A 25,002-nucleotide genomic window follows, 5' to 3' on the forward strand; every position below is an offset into this window, starting at 1 on the left:
TATTTGAACAAGGTCAAGTACTCAGCATTTAATTTGAAGTATTTCCAGGTATAACACTGTCAGGTCAGCTTAAACAAGCCAACAGAGGCCTAGAGCCTAATTAAATATTAAAACAGAATCATTCACATCTGTTTTTATCTGAGAACGAAGTTACTGTACATCACTTGGAAGTAGTGCTCATTAATACACTCTACACATATCTCTCAAAGGTTACAGGAATACCAATGTTTTCAGAGGGATCTTTCATGAAGCCTGCACAACATAACTAGAGGAGAGGACACTGTTTCTTTGCACAATATATCAATAGTTCTTTAATAACAAAAGAGACAATCAAACTTAGCTATATTTTAAGTTAAAAGGGATAGAATCTCCAGTGAAAATAAACCAGTTACTTTTCATAGGAACCCTTTTATCACTCATCTTATTTCCTTAGGTAAATCACTTGATAACAAGCATTCAGGAAGACGGTTTTGATCCAGGAGTAATTAAAATGAACAGCTGTCATGTTCAATTAAAGATCCATCATGCTTTTTGTTTTCATCTGCAAGGCAGTTTTTAATTGGTCTTAGGACCATATATTTAAAACACCAGGCATTTTAAATGAAGTTCCATGCCACAACAATGGAAAGACGAAAAGTGATCTGAATTCGGTATGCACTGCCTTAAAAGTCATGTTTTTATTTGTATAGTGCTTCTGTCCCTAAGTGGCTTGTAATCTAAACTTTGCTGGGGTAGGGACAGAGAGATAACAGCCCTTCCCAACCAGGTGCCCTCAATATATTTTGGATTGCAACTCCCATTTCAAGCAGTACCAGAGGGCAGCTGGAAATACAGAGGACCACCATACTTTTTTAAAAGGTGGGGAGAGGGGGGGAAAGAAAGAAAACAGCCTCACCCACCTCTTAAGGTTAAGGTAAGGGAAGACAGAAAATATCTTTAAAAATCTGGGAAACTGCCTTCCCTGCCCCCCAGTCTTTGGAAGAAATTTCTTTCTTTTCTTTTTGCCACTAACCCCCCCCCCACACACACACACACACAAACTGCCTGGCACTGGAAGCAGTCAAGCAGTAGGTTATATCTGTGGGTTCTGTGGGAAATTTGTGGTATAATATTGAAGCACTTTTTTCTTGAAGCTGCTTCCTCCCGCTACCCAGTAGTTCAGAATCCATACGTTGCTATACCCACAAGTGCTATGGACGGCAGAAGGGAGGGCATCCAAAATGGTCACCTTGTCCAGAATATTGACAACATCTCCTTGATTTATGCTGTTACAGCAACCATTCATGACTCAAATTAACCATAATGGTATGCTCTAAGGGTGGTCTACAACACTCCCGGTTCCACTAGCACAGGAGACTTGTGCTAGAAGAATGAAATTTCCTCCTGCAGCCCTGCAGGCTCTCAAAATCCACTGCAAGGGGTTGAGGGATCCTCCAGAAAAGATTGGGAGAAGAGAAGCATTTGGAAATGTCACTGCACCAGTGGAATGTTGCACTACATTTGAATCAATATTAACAGTTGTAAAGATGCTAAATGCAAAACTCTGGGTGGAAATCCATGCTTTTACAGCCTCAACTGTGGCCTTAATCAAACTTTGGCAAGAAAAACAACATGTGAGCATGAAGACAAAGATTTCATGAGGTGTTTGTTTGATGCAGTGTGTCCCCTTTGGAAATCTATTACTAAAGCAAAGATGTGAGTGTTCATGGGATCCATAGATGTAAGTAAAGAAGATGCTCCACCAAATGTGTATTCATTCTTTAGATGGCTTGATTGTGGTGGGGTGGAAGGCATGTTATTGGAAAGAAATGAAGTAAGCAGCCATGAGCATATCACAACTGCATATTGCCATGATGTTCAAGCATGAAATTACCAAAAATCTGCAGTCTACATGTGTCCTGCTGCAGCAGGTAGCTGTAGGATTGTCACTTCACCAAACTACAAGGAAAAGGAAGGTTGTTGAGCTACCCCATGGGTACCATCTAATATACATGTCATCATCAATATGAAACACAAATAGTTGAGGCCCATTATGTGTGGGCATTACCAACGATCAAGGTATATATGTGCCTACAAATGTTGTAAAGGAGAGCGATCTCTTATTTGCAATTGGCAATGTGAATTTCATGGAGGACTTACAAAATCAAAAATTAAAAAGCAGAATCATCACTCACTGAAGGATTGTCTAAATAAAAATGAGTCAGAAACAAGCATTGGTCCATGGTATGTATTAGAAGGGAATGTGACCAAATACAGCTGTATGAGATGAAGTGGTCTGTCAAATAACCAGGTCCTAAGTTGTTTAGGGCTTTATATATTAACAATAAAACCTTGAACCTTTGCCCAGTAGCAAATTGGCAGTCAGTGCAGATCCTTTATTGCAAATTTTCCTGCACAATTATGCTAGGTATTACTTAATTGCCTCGGAGCCAATATCAGATTAGTCCAAGTACTAGAATTTCCTCAGCCCGTCCAAGCACAACCCACATTTTTGCATGAATAGCTGTTACATGACCTTGCAAGAGGAATCCTTGCTGCCCGTACTAGCTCAGAACAACAAGCTTCAGCTTCATGATGTTCAGAGAAGCGAAGCATACATTCAAGATCTTTGAGGCACAGACCATAATGAAACATTTTAGTTCACTCCACAGGCAAACACAAAACTAATACATTAATTGGCAAAATAGTCCTGGGTACTATGAAACTGTTAGTTAAAGTATGCCTTGTATATTTTGTTTCAAAATCTGCTTTTCAAAATTGTAATTGTTTGCAAGATGGTATATGATCTCTCTCAATGTCCTTTACAACAGTTATGCTTGGCATAGATTCTGATTATGTTAGAATTGTTACTGTAACAAACTTAAGACTTGAAAGAAAGAGGCATGTGCTGATTAAAAATGTCTTGTTGGGGGGACATAAAAAGGCAAGTTGCTGATATTAATTTCAGAGTTTTAATGTTGAAAACTCTTTTATTGTTTGATATAGGTCTAGTAAGGCACAACTATTTTATAACCCTGGCTGTTAAAAATATCTCTTATGGTGATGTATATTTTTTTATTAAGCTCATATTTAAGTTTTTGTTCTGCAATAAATGGACACCAAGAGGTGATACTGCACATGGTGTTTCGTTAGTTTGAAAACTTTATACATGGAAAACATACAATTCAGTTTCTTTCACATGATGCAGAAATTTGGAGAAGGTGGTATTTGAGAGCTGCATATATATAAGAATTGCAATTACAGTCGTACCTTGGAAGTTGAATGGATTCCGTTCTGGAAGTCCGTTTGACTTCCAAAATGTTTGAAAACCAAACTGCAGCTTCTGATTGGCTGTAGGAAGCTCCTGCAGCCAATCAGAAGCTGCGGAAGTCCCATCAGACGTTCGGGTTCCAAAAGAACATTCGCAAACCAGAACAATCACTTCTGGATTTGCGGCATTCGGGAGTCAAAATGTCCGAGTGTTTGGGATCCAAGGTACGACTATACTCAATATAGTAATTGGGTTACACAGATACTACAAACTGAAAACAATATTTTAAAACATTGCCTTAAATCATTTTAATTCTCCTAAAAGAGGAAGTGTTTCATAAAAGGTTGTCTCACTTTCCACTGGAAAAAGAGAAAATTCTGGAGGGAGGTTGAAACAAATACAAAACCCCCATTGATCTTCTCAAGGACCCTGGCCTTCACTGTCTTCCAGGTATAGAAAATTAGTTTCACAAAATCTTTGCAAAGAATTCCTGTGACATCAGAGAGTAATGAAATACACTCCCATTTTCTTATGAGAGAATGTTATTGCCTTTCAAAGCAATCTATTTCGTTTCATTATTCTTTAAAATAAATACAGTATACCAAGTGCTCTAGAATCACAGTAATCACTCTTAAAACAATCTACATAATGTACACCAGTGAGTCTAAGTGAGTCCTGACAAGGCTCAAAATGCTTTGCCCTGCAGCCAACATAAACTTGATTTCAAAAGCACTGTACAGTAATTGGATTTAAGCAACAGAATTACTTAGAGAAACACATTGAGTGGTACAGTTTTTACAGTAACAGATTAGGCTAAAGAGCAGCATGAGATTCATTTACCTTCAAGTACCATAAATTAATATATTTAGCCCCTGTGATTGTAGTCTATAGGAACACACTTATCAATCTTGCAGGTCTACAAGTGACAAGTAATTGCCGAAACCAATTTATACAGGGTTTTAAAAGTTTTTTTATTTTATTTTAAAGTTGTTAGACATGTTAACCTATAAGAAAGGTTCCAATATCCTTATCAGGACAATACATTTAGGCAAAACAAAATGTCACAAAATAGTAAAGATGCTGTTAAGTTTTCCAGACCTTTCCCATCAGACTAGATAGGGAAAAAAGCAGAGGGGCTGAGGAGAAAAACAACCACCACCACCACGAGGCTGTGTTGCACTCTCTCTGAATGAGCAGATGCATTGTATGGAAGTTCTTGTAGATGTCACTGGAGTGTTCTCAGTTGCTAGGAGTACCTTTTACCAGCTTGGGCTACTAAGACAGCTATCACCATTCCAGGATCAGGAACGTTTAACAGCAGTTGTCCATGCACTTATAACCTCAACCTTACTGCAATGTGCTCTATTTGAGGTTACTGTTGAATCTGGTTCAGAGAATGCAGCTGAAGCAGAATGCAGCAGCTGCACTGCTTTGTGGGGTCAAAGAACCACCAGCATCTAATTCCTTCCTTGCGGGATTTGAATTGGCTGCCAATCTGCTACCAGGCCAAATTCAGGGTTTTGATATAAGGCCCTGTACAACTCAGGACCAGGTTACTTGAAACACCTTCTTATCCTTCATATAAGTCAGTAGGTCACTGCAGTCTGCAGAAGAGCGTCTACTTCACATTTCAAAGATATAAGAAACCTACTCTATGGTATCTCAGAGCAGGGCTTTCGGTATGACTGCCCTTGTTCTATGGAACAGTATTCCGCTCAATTTACGACAGGCGCCCAATATCTGGACTTTCTGAAAACAACTGAATACATTTCCTCCCAACAAGCTTTCTCAACTGGATGAATAGGTCTCTGCCATGGGTGTGTATTTTGAATTGTTTTTAAATCCACCTTGTTATATTTGTGCTGTTTTTAACTAGTTTTTATTTTTATTATATTGCACACACCACCCTTGAGATATATATGCATGGAAGGTGAATGGTAATAAACAATAAATAGATAATCTATCTTGGGTTTTATACATAGAAATCTGTATCCTTGGACAGAGAACAGAAGGGCAGTCATTAGCTAAAAGTGTTTTGCCAAGAGCAACAATATCCCTGCCAACTAGGATGAAAAGTACATCAATCCACGCCACTGTACTGTTAAAGATTATGGCATTCACTTTACTAGTTAACTTAAGAAATAGGAAGAAATCCCCTTCCAGCACTTCCTAAAGATAAGAAGGATTTTTTAAAAAGCTGCTTTGATAATTGTTAAAAGGCAGGAAGAGTTCATAGGTGGAAGTGTTCATATGAAGATATTAAACTGCCTTCTCCATTGTTTCAGATAGACAGTCCTGTGCTAGACTTGCTATCTTCTCTGAAAGTGACTCTCTGGGGCCTCAGATATTTTTCCTAGCTCTGCTACCTTTCATGGAAATGCCAAGAGCTGAATCAGGGATCTTGTTCATGCAAAACATGCACTCCACCACTGTGCTGAAGTCCCTACAGACACTGATATCCAAATCAATCAAATTTGCTACTTTCCATGAAATTTCCTTTCTGCAAATTACTTGCATTCCAAGTATCTCTATGAGAAGGAAGTGTTCCTATCAGGGTGGATAAAAAAAAAGGGTTGTGTTTTTTAAAAAAAAGTAAAAGCAGATGCATATTTCAGTTATAAATACCTTCCCATAAAACTTATATGGTTTCAAAAGAATTCTGAATACATTAATTTACTAAAACTGAAATTGTTTCCTTACTTTTAAAAAACTGCTTTTCCTTATATAGAAAAAGCTGTGGGGAAAGCATGCATGGTACAACAGTTGATGACCACACTTTAGAGCTTAATGCTGGGGCCAGCGGCGATCAAACCATGACAGTAAATCCAGGTAATGTCCTGCATCTCACAAGGATCATCCACTGAGCCCATGTGAATGAATTTTTTTTTACTCCAAGTTTATGCCAAACTACCTGAGCCCCTGCAACTGATGAAAGATAGCACACAGTGACTTTCATCTCATGAAGACGGTTTAAGGTTTATTAAATTTGTATATTATTTCCCACTTAAAAGTCCCAAAGCAATTTTGGAGCAAGTAAAAAAATAAAATAAAATTTAACAAATATTATTTCTGGACAGTGTGTGACACCTTTTAGAGCCCAACCTTATGCAAATTTCCTCAGCAGTAACTTCCACTTTATTCAGTGGGGCTTGTTTCTAATCACCTGAGGCCTTTCTTTGTGTGCCTCCTCCATGTAGGGTGGCAGGTCTGTAGGGTGGCAACACAAGAACGGGTCTCCCCAAGGAGATTAATTAAAGGTGCACATGGAATGGAATCTTAAGACTTTAAGCAGTAAGCATTCTTGGTATCTTACATGTATGCACGCCTTGTTTATGAGCAAGGAATGATTCTACAGTACAAAAGGCATGAGAGCTGCAATATTAAAAGTTCTGAAATATACATTTAGGTTACAAATCAATGGGTTGGATCCAGACACACATGTAGGTCCAGTTAAATCAGTGGGACTAACTCAAGACCCATTCATGTGAACAAGTCTGAGTATGACTAAGTCTGGATCCAAACCAATGTTTTAATTTGAATGCATGCTTGCTCAGGAAACTTGGAAAATTGATTTATACTGCCTTGTTTTAAATCAACTCACCCTGATTCCTGCAAAATGTTTGCACCACAAAACATTAATATCAGTGCTTCAGTGTACATAACTGACGGCAAAGTCCAAACATAGATCTTTTTTAAAAAGCACATAAAGAACAATTTGTCGGAGCTGAGAGGTAATACTTAGATCTTCTAATTTCCAGGATATGTTTAATCTGATCTCCAACGTTCTGCATCAGGAACCTGTCACCTGTATGGCAGGGCAGGGGTGGAGCACCTTTGGTCCTCCCAACAGCTCTAGCAATCATGGCTAATGGCCAGAGATTATGGGAGTTTTAGTTCAGCAATATCTGGAGGGCCAAAGATTCCCCACCTCTGCTATATGGCACAGAGAATCAGAATACAACAAAGTGCCAGTTCATCCTGTTTGCAAAGACTCCACAGAATTTGCAACCAGCACAGGCAAGCACATGCAAGCTCTCATGACTGCCAATAAGTCCCAACTGCAATGTGTTGGCCCAAGCTTCTGCAAAGTCCTGCAGAGCAGACACTATTATTCTCTGATCTGGGGAGGGGGGGGCTTGGCAAACAATTAAAGGAGCTTTTAAGACACTGTGTTCTCACTCTCACATACATTTCTGGCACAGCCAACTCTCCAGTATTTGGCGGGCGGGGCGGGGGGAGAGGAGCAAATGCTTATTGCATGCCCAGACTTGATTCAGCCAATCCTGGCATCTTTTTGCCTAGCTTAAGACATCTGCTGCACCATTCCTCGAAGTATTGATGGCTCACGCCAACAGCTTTGTGGACAGCTGGCAAAAGTACCAGGGGAGTGGGACTGGCAACTAAAATTGCTGACAAGCTCGGTCTGCCCTTGATTATTCCGCTTCAAGGTACTACTGGGGGGGGGGGGGGAGAGGTTAAAATAATAATTTTACAAGGTAAAGGTTCACAAGTCTGCTTAGGTGGCAATCCGTCACACCCTTAGCCCTAGTAGGCTCCAAAAAACAAATGAGGACATACCTTGAGTACTTCGATGTGGCTATGAAGCATCTTTACCTCGTCTTTTTTAAAAAAAACTCAGTGTGCGATAAAAGACACATTTGCTCAGTTTCACTTGAAAGGAAGGAAGCAGCAAGTCACCAAATAAATCTTAGTCAATCTGAAAGTTGATGGGGGCTTTTAGGAAGCGCATCCATTTGTAAGCTCCTGCACCCCACACTGGCCCGGGTTTATGTTTTTACACCATCTGAATAACTATGAAGGCTTTCTTTTCAGGCATGCCAGCTTTATTACAAAACCTGACAGGTTGATTTCCTCAAATCCAGAATATACAGGCTTCTTAAAGAATACAGAAGTTGGAAATGTTACTTTATTGTTCAGCACTCATAAGACTAAAGTGTGGTTCTTCCAGACCTCAAGAATACATACCATACAACAATACATACGCACTAGTATTGACTTCTTCATTTTCATCTGAGATGTACTGCACTCTTTTGCAGAGTTAGTTCTAAATAGTAGCACTGGTTCTGTTCAATATGAGGAGTCAAATATATACAGAAAAACAGACAGTCCAGCTGGAACCAATAAATTGCAAAATCAGAGAACTTCAGCAGCATAAAGCCACACAAATAAGGGAAAGGTCAGCCTTCCACCTTTCTATTAAAAAACAATTACTTTGGATAAAGACATTCAGTATACTTGGCTTGCAAATTCTTTTGAGGAAGAGCTATCTATCATTCAGCCAAATATAGGACCCTGCAAATCATTTTTACTAATCATACACAGTAGTGTTAAAAGGAGTTTTATTTTGTGCAAAGCTGAATACCTGGCACCAGCCTGGACACTCTTTAGCATAATCATTGCATACAAAGGGGGGAGGATGTTGGGTGAGAGACCCTAGAGCAGCTGTTCAGTGCCTGAGCTGAGGACCTCAATGAATGACAAAAGGTTACCTTAATTCAATGAGATAATCAGCACACATCCACCCACTATGAAGAGAGTTTCTACCATCTGCAAAGCGACAGGCCTAACTGCTTCTAAAACAATTGGAAGCATGCTGACATGCCCTCATGTCAGCATACATTTGTCTCTTAGCAACAGCTTTTTTAAAAGGCTGAACTCTGCAGAAATTTTAAGAAGCATCCTTAGCCAATGACTTGGTAAGCGGCTTTGATTACTCCCGTTTGCTGAACAGATGCCCAGTCTCACTGCTAAAAACTACACAGAGCAAACTTTTATACTTAAAAAGAGACAAGGGAAACACTATAGCTGTGCCATCTACCCTTTGTACACAATGACCTTAACGTAAGAATCCCCAAGGCAAAATTCTCCTTAAAAATTAGTTATGAATAAAATGATTTATTTAAGTCTTGTAAGTCAGCTTAACATAATAAGCTTCACATTAAACATAAGGAGAAGCTCCCACCTCTATCATTTTTCTTTAATTTTATTATCTGAAACTTTTCAAAAATATTTCAAAACCTTTAAAAAATGTTTCCTCCTCCAGTATTTTTCAAGTAAAAATAACTGGGTTAAGTCTATCTTTGGTTTATTACCTCTAAAAATGCTCTTGCTATTCAAATATGATGGAAGTAAGACGGTCAGAATTCCAGTATGTACTCTAAACAAATTCCAACTTACCAGAGGTTAAATATAAATGTCATTCAATCATGACAACCATGAACCAGAAGTTAAATAAGGTTAGACACCCGTATTTCATTGTCTACAGTCCAAATTACCTTATAGTTTATAAAAGTTGCTGCACCAGAGATCAGAATTTGGATCACAGTGTTGAGAGAGGATGGTAAAGCTGTGGACAAGATTTCCCCTCCCCCCCCAAAAAAAAAATATCTGCTGTTTGGCACAGAATGAAAAACTTGCAGGGTTTAAGTTTTTAAAACTTGTTTGAAGTCTTCACCTTCATGGCTAATAACTAGTGGGGCTGGGATTTGTTTCAGGGATGCTACAAAAGCCCTGATCAACTCCAGCTGTAGCTGCTTTCATAAAAATAAATTTGAAAGCTGCAACTCAACATGCAGTATGGCCCTAAATGATAGCTTTACTTCTTTTTTAAAAGCCACAAAGTTATATCTATTGGGAAGGTTACGTTTTGGTCGCAGGTAATAAGTCATGCCAGACAAAACTCATTTCTATTTTTGATAAGAGTTACAAACTTGGTGGGTCAGGGGAATGCTGTGGATGTAGTATATCTTGATTTCAATAAGGCTTTTGATGAAGTCCCCCATGATATTCTTAAGGAGAAGCTGGTAAAATGTGGATCGGATGAGATAACTGTTAGGTGGATTTGTAGTTAGTTGACTGACAGAACCTAAATAATGTTCACTAAGAGTACCTTGTCATCCTGGAAAAAAGTAACAAGTGGGGTGCCACAAGGTTCTGTCCTGGGCCCACTGTGGTTCAACATCTTTATAAATGATGGATGAAGGAATTTAGGGGATGCTCATCAAATCTGCAGATGATGCCCAACTGGGAGGGGTAGCCAATGCAGCTGAAAACAGTATTGGGTTTCAACATGACCTTAATAGATTGGAGAACTGGGGCAAAACTAATTTCAATAGGGACAAACAAAGTTCTATACTTAGGAAGAACCAGCTGCACAAATGTGGAGGGTCACCTAGCTTGCTAGTAGTACATGTGAAAAGGATCTAGGAGTCTTAGTAGACCACAAGCTTAATACAGTGGTACCTCGGGTTAAGAACGTAATTCATTCTGGAGGTCTGTTCTTAACCTGAAACTGTTCTTAACCTAAAGCACCACTTTAGCTAATGGGGCCTCCTGCTGCCGCTGCTGCACGATTTCTGTTCTCAACCTGAAGCAAAGTTCTTAACCCGAGGTAATATTTCTGGGTTAGCAGAGTCTGTAACCTGAAGCATATGTAACCCAAGGTACCACTGTATGAGTCAACAGTGTGATGCAGGAAAAAAACCTAATACTATTTTAGGCTGGATCAACAGAAATATAGTGTCATCACAGACCACACCTGAAGTACTGTGTCCAGTTCTGGGCACAATTTAACAAGGAGATTGACAAGCTGGGACGTGTGCACATGATAAAGGGTCTGGAAACCAAGCTGCATGAGGAACAGTTGAGGGAACTGGGTATGTTTAGCATGGTAAAGAGCAGACTGAGAGGAGAAACCTTGAAGGTTTTAAAGCAAGGGGTTAGATGGTCATCTGTCATGTATGATCTAGCTGGGATTCCTACATTGGGAAGGTCCCTACCGCAGGCAGTTGGACTAGATGACCCTTGGGATCCCTTCCAATTCTACAATTCTGTGATTCTATGAAATCTAGAAAGAAGAATGACCATTTACTGTAAGGTAAAAAAGGTTCATGGCTTTATGAAGTGCTTTTGAGTTAACATGGAAAAATTACACAATAAAATTGGAATGTGTGCAAAGCGATATTCACTTAAGTCCATACCATCCATTAATATATAAAATTATATGCTGTGCTTTGGCAGCTGCAAAAGTTGGCTTTAAGCCAAGTTCCTGCATAACATGTGTGTATAACATGTAAGTGCAAGCTGTATAAATATGCCAAACCACACTATTTCATCTGCTAGCTAAATTCTACATGCTCTTAAAGCAGTACAGCTAAGGTGTGAAAAGAAAGTAAAGGTAAAGGTACCCCTGCCCGTACGGGCCAGTCGTGTCTGACTCTAGGGTTGCGTGCTCATCTCGCTCTAGAGGCCGTGAGCCGGCGCCATCCGAAGACACTTCCGGGTCATGTGGCCAGCGTGACAAAGCTGCAACTGGCGAGCCAGCACCAGCGCAGCACACAGAAACGCCGTTTGCCTTCCCGCTATAAAGCAGTCCCTATTTATCTACTTTGCACTTAAGAGTGCTTTCGAACTGCTAAGTGGGCAGGAGCTGGGACCGAACGACGGGAGCTCACCCCGCCACGGGGATTCAAACCGCCGACCATACGATCGGCAAGTCCTAGGCGCTGAGGTTTTACCCACAGCACCACCCGCGTCCACTGAAAAAAAAGTAGGTATAGGATATTTCATTTCTTCCTTGGGACTTCAAGAATGTCCACATACATTTTACATTCTAACATGGGAGTCAGTGTCATCATAACTGTTCAAGGGGAACAGAGAACTTCCCATTATTGTTGCAGCCACTTCCTCTGTAGGATTTTGAACTGTACCCTCTCTGAACAATATTTACATGTGGACACCCTGAGCATAATATTGCTTTGTTAAAAAAGAAAAGAAACTGGCAAATGTTTATACACACACACACACACACACATATAAACAAACATGGGGGGAAGGTGAACTAATGATAGTGCAAAACTACAATACACAGACTACCACTAAAATACACCATATGCAAATTTGTATTTTTAAAACTCCTGAATTCAACATTCTTTGCAAAAATCCTAGCAACCAGCAGGAATCACATGGTCCAACCAAAATTGCACTGGTCGTCCATTTATCCACTCTTATATTAAATGAACTGGCAAGAATAAAACTTAACAGTTAAAGTAAGAAGCCTCGTAGTACTACAAGACACATATTGTGGATTTTTAGTAAAAATGTGTTTCCTTGCCAAGTATAACAATACATAGAAAGTGTGTGAAGTGATCATGTTTTTACCATATTGGGCTTCAATATTAAACAGTGAAGTTTATTTTTATAATAGCTTTTCTAACTTGGCTTTATAAAAGATGGGCTTGGATTTAAGCTCATACCACATTCCACCTTATCATAGATTGTTTTGCAAAGCAAAGGGAAGCACAAGGTGCCATTTGTGGTAGAGGGAGCTTTTGGTCAGTAAGTTCAAAGTCTGCCTGCATATAAACTAGTTACGCTATTCTTTGGTTCCTGGCTATGGTCCACCAAGGATCCCTGCCAAACAAGTAGAGCACAATCAACTAGTGAGGTAGAGGTAATCCTAGGGAAGGGGTGGGGAACTGGATCCGGCCGGCCAGATCCTTAACCTCCCCCCCCCCACTTGGCTGATGGCACCTGTCAATCACCTGATGTCATTATTACATTAGTTAACTGGCACTGACAGTAAGTCCTGCTTGCAAAGGAACCATCACAAGTTCACCCTAAGGTCCCAATTGTTCCTTAACCAGTCACCCGCCCCACACTTGATGTTATATATGATTAGGCCAGCAACAACTGTCAACTCCTGGTAGGAGGTATCTTAACCCTTCTGCCACAGCTCCAACCCAGACATTGCCATTCTGGAGTTTCGATTCCCGGCAGACAGGAAAACATATAGGCATAAGAACTGTGCATGTTTCCCCTTCCAATGCCAAAAGAAGAGATAATCCTAAGGTTCCTTTGCTTCCAGGCCTGCCCTAACCTAACCATGCCTGCCATGCCTCTGCATGTGCTTGTAAGGTTGCTTTGGCTAAGTCATGACCACAGGCCCTACACCTAAGCATATATGACATCAGGTGTGGAGCAGGTAGATAGGTAAAAGGTAAAGGACTCCTGGACGGTTAAGTCCAGTCAAAGGCGATTATGGGGTGGCGGCGCTCATCTCACTTTCAGGCCGAGGGAGCCGGCGTTTGTCCACAGACAGCTTTCCTGGTCATGTGGCCAGCATGACTAAACCACTTCTGGCGCAATGGAACACCATGACAGAAACCAGAGTGCACGGAAACGCCATTTACCTTCCCTGCTGCAGCGGTACCTATTTATCTACTTGCACTGGCGTGCTTTCCAACTGCAAGGTTGACAGGAGCTGGGACAGAGCAATGGGAGCTCACCCCATCATGCAGATTCAAACCGCCAACCTTCTGATTGGCAAGCCCAAGTGGCTCAGTGGTTGAGACCACAGTGCCACCCACATCCCCAGCAGCTAGATATGCTGGTCTAAAGGGACTTGCATGACACTAGGTAGGCCTCGATAATCAGCTAATTGTGGGAGTTGCAAAGTGTCACACACAGAGCTATGTGAGCCCCAATAATCAGCTGGTCATCATGTCACCTAACATTGTGAGAGATTCTGTTGAACCTGTTCTGCAGGGGGTGGGGGAGAAAAGGATCCAGTCCACCAGCTAGATCCACTTCCTCATCCCTGAAGTACAAACATATTTTGTTAGGGGAATGATATCACGAGTGCACACATAGCTTTTAGATACTGTTTTAAACTGTATGTGTGCTCATCCTTCCATGTGGCTTCCCAAGCAGAAAAGATTGGATCTATCTCCACTGAAGGTTAGCAGCAAGTGAGACCCAACAAACATGCAGTTCTGGACTAACCATAGCAGCTCCAGAAAGGTACAGGAGAGTTAGTTTGGTGGTACCACTCAGTACCTTCATGTAAGTACCATTCATAAAAGTGAGTGCAAACTACAATAAATGAGTCCAATAGCCCTGCTGATTTTAAGGGTTACACCAAAGTGATAAAGGGTAAATACCTTTATCCTGACAAGAACTAGAGTCATAATCCAATGGATGACAATACCTGGAAATTAACTGTAGGAAGGGACCATGGGGAGATACCTAAAGGGAATCTATTATAGCATTTTTTTGTGACACTGCTGCTTTCCTCTAATGTATACTTTAATATCACAGAGAGAAACCATCAGCATTAAAGGATTCAGTATTCCATTAGATTCCTCAGCTGGAATGAAGTGTAGCATAACAAACAGAAATGGATGCTCTAGAACGGACAGAAAATGAGAATATAGGAAGAATCTTCAAGGTGTCAAAAGCTATAAAAGGGTTATTTCCTCTTACACTTCTTAAGATACACGCACAAATTCCAAAATCCTTGCCCATCACACCACATCCCTCAGTGCAAGCAGCAATGACATCACATAAGTAGCAGCAATTTCTGCACAATTAAGAATTAAATTTCAATCACTGAAGAACCCATAGTTTATCTACAAAGCTACACATTTTTTAATGAGGTGGGGTGATTACACATGTAGAAGACTATGGTTCTTCAGATTTCCAAACTTTATACATTTGCTTCAATTGGCACAAATCTTGAAGAGCAGCAGAGCCCAATAGATCTCCGAGACACTTATTTTCTCAAATAGGACTACTGCCCACCTAAAAATAATAAAAAATCTTAAACATTAAGGAAAACCTCTCTAAATGAGGCAATAAGCTTACTAATAATATAAAAGCGAAACTTCCTCAAATATAAGCAACACATAATAATGTTTCCTGTGAAACCCCAAATGCACATGCCTGCATTGATATAATCTTTTCACACTTACCTGGTCTTTTTCATGAGGCAAAAGACTGACAGGTGGGAGAGACATTGGAAAAGAACTGTACTTAGATGCTCCTTTGCCTTCCAGGCTACCATAGTTCACCCTATACTGAGGTCCTTCTTTCAATAATCTCCCATTATTTACAGCGCGTTTGGCCCCCAATCGTAATCTCCGTTGAAACACAGGGTTGTTGAAAATACCTGCAAGATCATGTTGACTTCTCAGGTATTTTTCTATGTTTCTGAGTGATGAGCCATTTGGTTCCTGGAGCCCTTCAATTCCTCTGCGCAGAAGTTTATTCCAATCCACATTCCGAAGCTCATTACAAGCTCCCCTAGATCCTTTAGCAGGCTTAGAAAGCTCACCCAGTTTAACAGATGAGAAACGCCCAGGGTTATCTGGGTCCTTGTAGGAAGCAAGGCCTTTGTTGGTAACTTTGAGAATAGAACCATCTTGGACACTTAGCTCCAGCTGTTCTGAAACAGTCTTCTTATCTAATCCATGGGATGCGCACACAGCATGACAAATTCTCTCTTCAGATGGTCTCTGTTTTTGCCTTTTAACTTTTTGTATAGCTTCAAGAATCCACTCCGTGTAAAGTGGGTTGGCAAGTTTTACCATGGTTGACCAGTAATTTCTCGAGAGCAAGTGTTACCCATAGAGTTCCTCTCTAATCCTATTAGTGAGCATTCCAGTAAGTATTCAACACAGGAAGAACGGACCTCTTCATGCACTGTAACACCAACTCAAGAATCCATCCTTAGGATATCATAAAAAAAGAGATGATGCAAACGTTTCTTTAAAATCCTTAACCAACATGAAAAGTTGGAATTGTTCTGCTATACCAGATGGAATACATCTCTGCAATTTGATGGACTTTTCTTTCTTGGCAATGCAAGTATCTTCGAGTCTTCACAAAAGCCTAAAGTGATTTTAAAAAGATGCATGTAGTTAGTCTCTTTAAAACAAAAGTCCAACGCTCAACAAGAATGCAGATGTATACAATTTTATTTTTAAAATTCCACCTCTACAGGTCATGCATAGCCAAGACGTTGAAGCTACTAACTAAAATTTGTGAAGGCATTCTGCATGGGAACAGGCATGCTGCCCAGGCATGCTATACATTCCCCCCTTAAATTTACACTCCAGACCTGGTATCAAGAAGCAGTTGAAAATCCATTAGAAGATAGATAGATCTTCTAACTTACTGAGCTAAAATAGTGTGTGCTTGTCTGCAAAGAGTATCTACTTTCCCAAGAAACCAGTCAGAATCATGTTTTCTCAAAAGGAAATCCCACTAGGTTTTATACACACTTACTCTCAGGTCCCATTAGATTTGCAGCCTTCATGCAATTTGTAAATCCTAGGCTGCATACTTATGCATACTGACTCACACTGCCGGCACCAACACTGATCTTGGATTCTACAAAAACTCCAGAGGCAAAGTCTACCACTCTGATCCAGCTTGTAAACAACAGGGCATTACTGCAAAGCACTCTTCCTTATCTCATCAGAACATGGACCATAATTTCTACAGTAACATTTTCAACATCAACACTAATGATGCTGAATGTCAACTTTTCTTCCATTCTCCAGGTTGAAATCTATTCATGCCCATCAACCTAGCATGACAATTTTCAAGTTTTATACCTTCTGAGAACCCTTTCCACATCAATTTACCTTTGGAGTAACCCTTGAGACTTGCTGAGGAGTCTGGGGAATGTTCTAAAATTTCATATTCAATTTACATGGGGTTCAGAAAGGCCCAGGAGACCTGGCAATTGTTCCCAACTCTGATCCAGCTTGTAAACAACTCTCCCCTATCCAGACATATTGACGAAATAGTGGTTGTTAAACAAGCTGTCTTTCAGGGAATCTTGTCTGCCATTACTGAACTTCTAATTGAGAAACCTTTCAATGAACCCCTGAGTTATCCTAAACATATGTAGAAAACCTCAGCTACGGTCCACAATGTTGTCAGTCTAAGGTAAAGGTAAGGTAAAGGACCCCTGGACAGTTAAGTTAAAGGCGACCATGGGGTGCAGCGCTCATCTCACTTCAGGCCGAGGGAGCCGCCGTTTGTCTGCAGACAGCTTTCCGGGTCATGTGGCCACCATGACTAAACCACTTTTGGCACAACGGGACACTGTGACAAGTGCCACAGCCCACAGAAATGTCGTTTACCTTCCCACCGCAGTGGTGCCTATTTATCTACTCACACTGGTATGCTTTCAAACTGCTAGGTTGGCAAGAACTGGGACAGAGCAACAGGAGCTCACACCATCAAACCACCAACCTTCCGACTGGCAAGCCCAAGGGGCTCAGTGGTTTAGACCACAGTGTCACCCACTCTACCATGTTGCCAGTCTACATGTATCCACACTTGAAATCCTCAACCAAATGGACTAGGAACTATTGAAAGAAGCCAAGAACTCTGCTGGTAACTAGGTCTCTGAATTCAGCAAGGATAGACATTTCACCTTCCTCTGCAACACAGCTAACAGAATATGCAAATTCTACCCAAGACAAGTTCAGTTTTAATTATAGAACCTTGCTGCTCTAGTCAATTAGAGAATCAATTTTATAAATAAGTTTCAGTTTTGAGGCAATTTAAACTCTGTGAGAAGTCTGAGCAATAAAAAAAAAATGCCCTCCATAACTCCCGCAGTGCAATCTAAACACAATTACTCAGAAGTAAGTTATATTGAGTTCAATCAGACTTACTCCATAATAAGTGTACTTAAGAGTAAACTGCTAATCAAAAACAGCAAGTCTGATAGTATTACAGCTGGGGCAAGAGAGATAAAAAAGTTATCCATCCACTGAAGGCAACCATAGCTGTAAAGTCATTTGTAAGTTTATATTACTGCACTACTTTCACATAAACAGCATCACTGTTGCCAATAAATTCCTCAATACATATAGTAGTGCAGTCAGAGTACTGATTCAGGTTACAACACACAGTGATAGACTCTATGAAGTCAATAAATCTGTGTTGACCCATCATCATTGCACATTGGGGTCATTGGACCACATGAAATAAGATCTACTGAAGCAGTGTGGGGTTTTTTTGGAGGAGGTTGGATGAATAAAGCCATGTTGTTCTCCGTTGGCACCACTGCAATTGCTCCCTTTTGTAAGAACCTGACAATAAGCAAGCATGCTTGTTACAAATTATTGTAAGGCAGTAAGAATTCTCACCCTCAACATCAGGGAGACTTTTCAGAGGTAAAAGCATCTACAGATTAAATCCAGGATAAGTCACACATTATAGGTACAGCAGTTGATGGCAGGCACCTAAAGGTGTAGAGTAGGTCAATCTACATAGCTTTTATTTTGCAATTCATAAACTCGCACTCGAAAAACATATAATAATAATAATAATAATAAGGCTAATTAGTAATAATAATAATAATAATAATAATAATAATATATTTATACCCCACCCATCTGGCTGGGTTTCCCCAGCCACTCTGGGCACCTTCTAACAAATACAATGGTCTATTAATCATTAAAAGCTTCCCTAAACAGGGCTGCCTTCAGTTACACACCAGTCGCTCATGGGACTCATCTTTTCTAACTTTTGAAAATCAAAATTGAAGTGGTTAAAGGTGATAGTAAACAGCTGCAAAATTGAGTGGTGGCTTTCATATATGAATGAACCACTACAAAGACTCCCATCCAAGCAACTCAAAGACAAGGCTTTTCAATGGAGTTAGTTCACATCAAGGTTCAGTTTAGTACCTCTGGCTGGGAGGTGTGCAAACACACAGCAGGAGAGCAAATAGGAACACACACCAGTCAACCAGAGAGGGAGTTTTGATGTGCATGAACTCCAATTCTCAAAAATCCTTTCCTCCTGAAAGGGGAAGATAGGGAGGATATCATGCTTCCATGTGCAACGCTCACAGGACACAGTGAGAGTATTGGGAAAACCTCTACTGTATGTTGGAGACCTCTATAACGAGAAGAGTGATCAGCTGGTTAGAAACTGTAGCTGCCTTTACTCTTTACTTACATGAAGGTGCATCAAATGATTTTTAAGGAGGCTGCGGGGCCCCATGCCCCCACCCCTTGACAACACTTGCAATTCTCTGGGTCTTACTGCTGCCACCAAAGTATTAGCATGGATACCTGAGGCAGGGAAACCGACAGGAATTCGTTCGTGCATTAGCAGGCAGGTTCAGGGGAACCTATACACCCCTTTAATCACACAGTGCCCTTTCACATAAGTAGCCTGTGAAATGGAGTCATGGCTGAAGCATTGGGTGATTCATTTCACGTGTGGGTGAGCTAAAACGGAATTCCCATGCCACTTCACATGTTCCAACCAAGGAAAGATTTGCTCTGCAGGAATTCTCTCACACACTCTGTTATTAGCTTTACAGGGAAAAGCTCCCATCCTGCCAATGGAAGCTTTTTTTATTCTAGGACTGACAGGAAGATCTTTGTCAGAACTGAGGCTGGAGAAGGAAAGGGTTAAACTCTTCCCTCTCCTGTGCCGCAATCCTAACAAAAGCCACCCCAGAACCTATTATACATATATCCTATCACAAGGCACTTCCAGGCTGCAACTATTTTCGGGTGGGAATCAGTAAGATATCAGCTATTTCAGGTTGCACAATTAACGCTGATCTGATGCTCTCATGCTACAAGCATGCTTCCCCACTCCAAAGACTTTTAGCGATAAGGAAAGTGACAAGATAAATCCAGTGAAAAATGTGGGATAACAACTGCTTGGCATGCCATCTACCTTCCCCATAAATAAATCATGCTCGATAAATAGACAACATGGTCTAACCTCTCCACAAACTTTCTGCAAACAGATCAGGATGAATGCTCAAGTTTTTATGTTAACACCAACACCCAATGGTTTAATAACAGTGCTAACACCCAAGTTATCTTTACTTTCAACCTTCATTTTTAATGATTTTAAAACCAAGTGTTTAATTGGATAAGCAATTATATATAATAATATATATGGAAACTTTAAGTAACTGACACTGCAAAACACTAAGTGAAATTCTTCAAATGGGTCCAATGGCGTAATGTTTCAATAAAGAAACAATATAGATGAAAATATAAGAAAGAATAACATGGCAACTGTAGTAAGAACTTTCAAGGGTATCATAAAAAGAAAGCCTTCAATAGGTTTTTAATTCATGATCTATGTCTCATTGGATAACCTGTGAATTCACAACTTGGCACAGGTTTTCTGCGGGGGGGGGGGGAGTGAGTTGATAAAATAATTGGTAGAAAAATCTCTGAACGAGAGCTGAGGGAAAAATTATATCAAGAACAAAAATTATCTCTATGTGTACACATAAGAGAAAACCTTTATAAATTATTCTATCAATGGTACATGACTCCACAGACCAAATACATGCAGTGGAGAGTGCTTGGAGGCATGGAGCCTCAAAGGCAGATGTGAAGCATTTGGGTGGACTTAGTTGCCAATCAATTAAAATATTTTGTATCAGTCATGACATCTCATAGTCCTAATAATATCATTAGGGATCTGTCTATATAAACAGGTCAAGCCCTAGGACTTAATAAAGAATTTAATAGCTGTGCCTCTTCTGGTTTTGCAAAAATTGAAACACAGGTCACCGCCAACAGTGAAAGAATGGCTGGTAAACAAACAAACAAAAATGGAGGACAGGAGTACTGTATAAACTTACAGAATTATCAATATTGAATTATACCAAACAATACAGATTTTTTTTAAAAAAAAAATAATCTCCATGAATTCAATTAAAGAATTCCATTTATTTACAATATAAATAGTGAGTTTTTTGTATTTGGTAAATCAGCATTTTCTAATTTTTGGATAATGTTTACAATATTGATATTTACACTCATGTTTAGAAAAATAGAGATACACACACATATGGCATATTTTCGTTACATCCTTGCAATCATCGTAGGTTCTAAATTAAGTTATGAATAATAATGACCATACACCTGCTATGTTTTGATGGGAGCCAATGAGGGAAGAGAGCAGGGCTTGCCATGTAATCTCAGACAAGTCCCCTTAGGGATGCTTCAAGCCCTCTTGCTGAACTTTCAGCTTTCATTTTTCTAAAATTAAAACCCCCAGAGCCCTCCTTCTCCACCTCCCAATTCCTGCCCTCCTCCTCCAAGCGCCATTTACGGGGCTACCGACTGACAAACTGACTTCACTCATATACCACTTTCCACGCCAAAGTGGCTTGAGAACGAAATGTCCAGCACCTCACAATCCTACACAAGTGAAAAACGCAAAATAGCAAAATGCAGAGCACGTCAGTCAATGTAAACAACAAACAAACAAAGGCCAAGTACGACAATATTTGGAGCGCATTTACACAACTGCAGCGGGTTAAAAACAAACTTTTAACAGCAAACCTTAGGTAGTAGATAATATGGCGTATTTACTCGAACCTAATGCGCCATCGAACCTAATGCGTACCTCGGAATCTTGAAACATCTCTCCAAAAAAAGGCATTTATGCCAGCGAATGTGCCACCAAATCAACCATCATTTGGCCCCAAAAGGTGAGCATTAGAGTAAATATGGTAAATACGTTAATTTGTATATGCAGAAGACATTTAAAATGTATTTAAGGAACTGCAGAAAGAGGGGGGAGGAAGTGAAGTTTGGAAATTTAAAAATAATTGTAAAATTAGTGAAATGTATAAATCTGAAAAGTATAAATATTTTTATATATAAATAAATAGATAAATAAAGCAAATATGGTATATACATAATCGGGATCATCAACTCTAATAATGGTATACTGTATACCTTTCCCTTTTGACATCCTTGTCCAATTAAACTCTTCTTTTTTAAAAAAAGAAAGGGGGGGAGCACAAGGATGGAGTCCAATATTACCACAAAAACAAAAACCCCACAGGAGTCAAGGCAAAGTATGGCTAGTGAGCCGAAGAAAAACGCATTTTAATAATGATAATGATAATGATAATAATAATAATAATAATAATAATAATAATATGGTTGATATTCACTTTATATTCAGCCCAATTAGTTAACTTCAGGCTCTTACAATAATATATACCTTTCCCTTTTGACGTCCTTGTTCAATTAAACTTATTTATTTTTAAAAGGGGGGGGGGGGAGCACAAGGTAAGCAATTCTGCATTGAGTCCAATATTACCGCAAAAACAAAAACAAAAAAACCCACACGAGTCAAGGCAAAGTATGGCTGGCAAGCCGAAGAAAAACGCACTTTAATTAATTAAAATAAATAACAACAAAAACAACAATAATAAGGTGGTTGACATTCACTTCCTAGGCAGCCCAATTAGTTAACTTTCAGACGCCTCCCCTGCTTGTTTCTTCCTTTGGGTCCCCCGCCCGCCTTCTCTCCCTCAGGCGTCCCGGCGGATCCTCCCCTCAGCCCCGCGGGGCGAAGGTCGGCCGCCCCACTCCCGCCACTCACCTCACCGGCGGCGGGCGGCCCTCGCGACCCGCCCCCGCGGCTTGGGAAGCGGCCCACGAGGGAGGAGCCACGGCCGGGAGCTGCCGCAGCTGCGCCCCCTGCTGCCGGCGCCCTCGACAGCGAGCTTCCCTCCGCGCCGCCGCTCTCGCCTTTTCAAGCCGCCGCCATTTTGTCTCGCAATCAACGCGGCGCATCCCTACCTTGTCGTCCCCCGCCTCCTCCCTCCTCGAGGGCTGGGATAAAGCCCCGCCTCACCAGGGGTAAGCAACCGCCTTCATTGGCGACGCAGCCCTGTCCATCATCTCCGCCTTACCCCCCCCCTCACGCCTTTCTCCGACGCCTCCGCAGCGATTGGAGGGGGCGCGACGTCAATCACGCCTCTTAAGGGAGCCGGTGGGAACGCACTTCTGTGGCAAGGGCTCCTCGGAACGCGGAGCGCCGCCTTGTCCTCGGTTCTCATTGGAGAACGGTTACGAATGGGAAGGTGGAAGAGGAAACGAGACGGCACAGTTAGGCTTCTTATAGGCCGCCGCGGCTGTCCATCAAGCCACTTCTCCTCCACCACCCCCCCCCCCGCTGAAGTTTAAAGCGGCAGAGGTGCCCTATCGCGGGAAGGGAGGGCGAGAAGAACGCTTAAGCGTGCTTGGAGCGGACGGGCGCGCGACACACACTAATAAGCGCCCGCTTAAGTCTTTGAGTTTCACGCCACTTGCCGCCGGAGCCTTTTGCCATCCACCCGGTCGGGCGAGACTTAAAAAACAAACATGTCCTCATCGCGATTCGGAAACGCGCCTCCCCTTAAGGTGCCTGGCACCGGCGGCGGCAGCAGCAGCAACCCTTGGCACGACCGCGGCATAGCGGACAATTGATTCCCAGCTACACGACCATATGCAAGTCCACCGCCGTCGATATACATGCATGCATGCATGCACACGCAAACCTCCCAGCTATATTGCAATGCACCCGGGACTCCCCCGAACCCGCCCATTTTCTGCAGAAAACAATCGCTGCCTAGAAAGACACACGGTGGGGGGGGGATGCAACACGCACGCACACACCAGATTGCTTTCGGCAACCACCCCGCCGCTTTCCAGCTTGCTGCTGCTGCGACTTGTCCACCCCCCACCCCCTCCGCCCTCGAAATGCAAAGGGCCACTACAATACATTCGCGCGGAGCCGGCAGAAGTGCCTGTAAACACGTGCACGGGCCTCTCCGGCTGGTAGAAAGCTTTGCAAAAGTCCCCGCACGGATCGTCAACAAACCCCTTCCCGCGGAGCTCGGAAAAGCAGAAAGGGGAGTGGGGGGGAGGACGAATAGACGTTGTTGCAGGACGTTGCAACCTTGCCATGCAGCTCCCGAAAGCGATCTAACACCCATATATATATATACATATACGCGCTCCTGCAACTCTATAACCTCATTGCTGCAGGCTCTCTGCCCCCCGTCCCTCCCCAACCTTTGCAGCTTGCAAATCGACCTTTTTTCCTTTTCTCTCTGCTCGGGGATGTTTCTGCAGAAGCGGTTCGGGCGGAATGCTGCCTCTGCTCCTCCAGAAAAGGCGATCGCGGCGGCGGCAGCTCTTCGCTGCCTTTTCCCTCCGAGCCAGGAGCACAACCACCCTCGCGAGCCCTTTCCCCCTCTCCGCCACCCCCTTTTTTCCCAAATAAACGGAGAAGCCAGAAGGAAATTGGGAAAGGGGTGGGGTGCGGGGGGCGAGAGAGACAGAGAGTGCGGGAGGAATCCCGATGTAGCGGATTTGGGATTTTTCCCCCCCATAATTTTTATTTATTTTTTTGCAATCAAAGCTTTCCCTTCTTTCTTTTTTTGCGCCCCACCAAATCGCACGCATCGACATTACGAGGAAAAATTAATACCTTTTTGTCCCCTCCTCCTCCTCCTCTCGCCTTTGCGAAGCCTCTCTTCTTATTCTCCCCACCCCCACCCCCCAAAAGGGAGGGGAAATCACAGAGACGTGCGGAAACATAGATGTATAGAAATATATTTACACCCCCCCCCAAAAAAAAGGTTGCAAGCAAACAATCAGGTCGTGGGTTGGGATTTGGGGAGTGAGGTTTCGGTACATATTCAAACACAGGGACGCAGAATTAGGATTGTTCATGCCCTCCCCGCTCCCGCAGCTCTGCCTCCCCCCTAAAAAAAAAATTAATAAAAAAAAATCCTCAAACCTTTCTTGATGCTAAATGGCCGCAGATCGCAAGGACTGGTTCTAAAACACAGGACTTGATAACAGCTAATTGAAAGGTTAATCTACATAGGCTCTGACAGACGAGGTCCCTCCCCGTTTCTGTTTTTTTTTTTTTTTAATCTGCTACTGGCAAGTGGGAAATTGAGCTTCTTAGGAACAGGGGGGGGTTGGTGGAGGGTTTGCTTCCGATGATCCCCACCACCACGCCAGCCGGGTTCACACGTTAGGTGGCTAGATGAACCTGGAATTGTTATTTTGATTGAGGCGACGTTTTAAATGCCCCCAGCCTAGTCTTAATGCACAGTTTACTCAGAAGTGAGCCCCTCGGATTTTATG

General features: G+C 41.7%; 1 protein-coding gene and 1 long non-coding RNA gene across 14 annotated transcripts in view; one reads left to right on the forward strand and one right to left on the reverse strand.

Moving 5' to 3' along the window:
• The window catches only part of LOC310677591, a 49,176-nt gene extending 40,809 nt beyond the window's left edge, over positions 1 to 8,367 (forward strand). The window contains exons 2-3 of the long non-coding RNA XR_014511310.1: positions 5,979 to 6,079; positions 8,084 to 8,367. This is a non-coding gene — a long non-coding RNA (uncharacterized lncRNA). The remainder of the gene's footprint in view (positions 1 to 5,978; positions 6,080 to 8,083) is intronic.
• Positions 1 to 24,768, reverse strand: part of KAT6B (lysine acetyltransferase 6B) — an 85,172-nt gene extending 60,404 nt beyond the window's left edge. For 3 of the 13 annotated variants that reach the window (XM_083440252.1, XM_083440249.1, XM_083440240.1), the window contains exons 1-2: positions 24,647 to 24,768; positions 15,022 to 15,940 (exon numbers count right to left, since the gene is read on the reverse strand). In XM_083440252.1, coding sequence (XP_083296378.1) covers positions 15,022 to 15,639 — 618 coding nt within the window. In that variant the 5' untranslated portion in view covers positions 15,640 to 15,940; positions 24,647 to 24,768. Of the gene's footprint in view, positions 1 to 15,021; positions 15,941 to 18,762; positions 18,781 to 22,305; positions 22,671 to 23,937; positions 24,191 to 24,334; positions 24,355 to 24,646 lie in introns of those variants that run through there. The other 10 variants (XM_083440250.1, XM_083440245.1, XM_083440246.1 and 7 more) reach the window with 9 other exon arrangements.
• Positions 24,769 to 25,002: the final 234 nt, after the last annotated feature.

This window comes from Podarcis tiliguerta, assembly GCF_965153285.1.
Source record: "Podarcis tiliguerta genome assembly, chromosome: 5".
Lineage (NCBI taxonomy): Eukaryota > Metazoa > Chordata > Lepidosauria > Squamata > Lacertidae > Podarcis > Podarcis tiliguerta.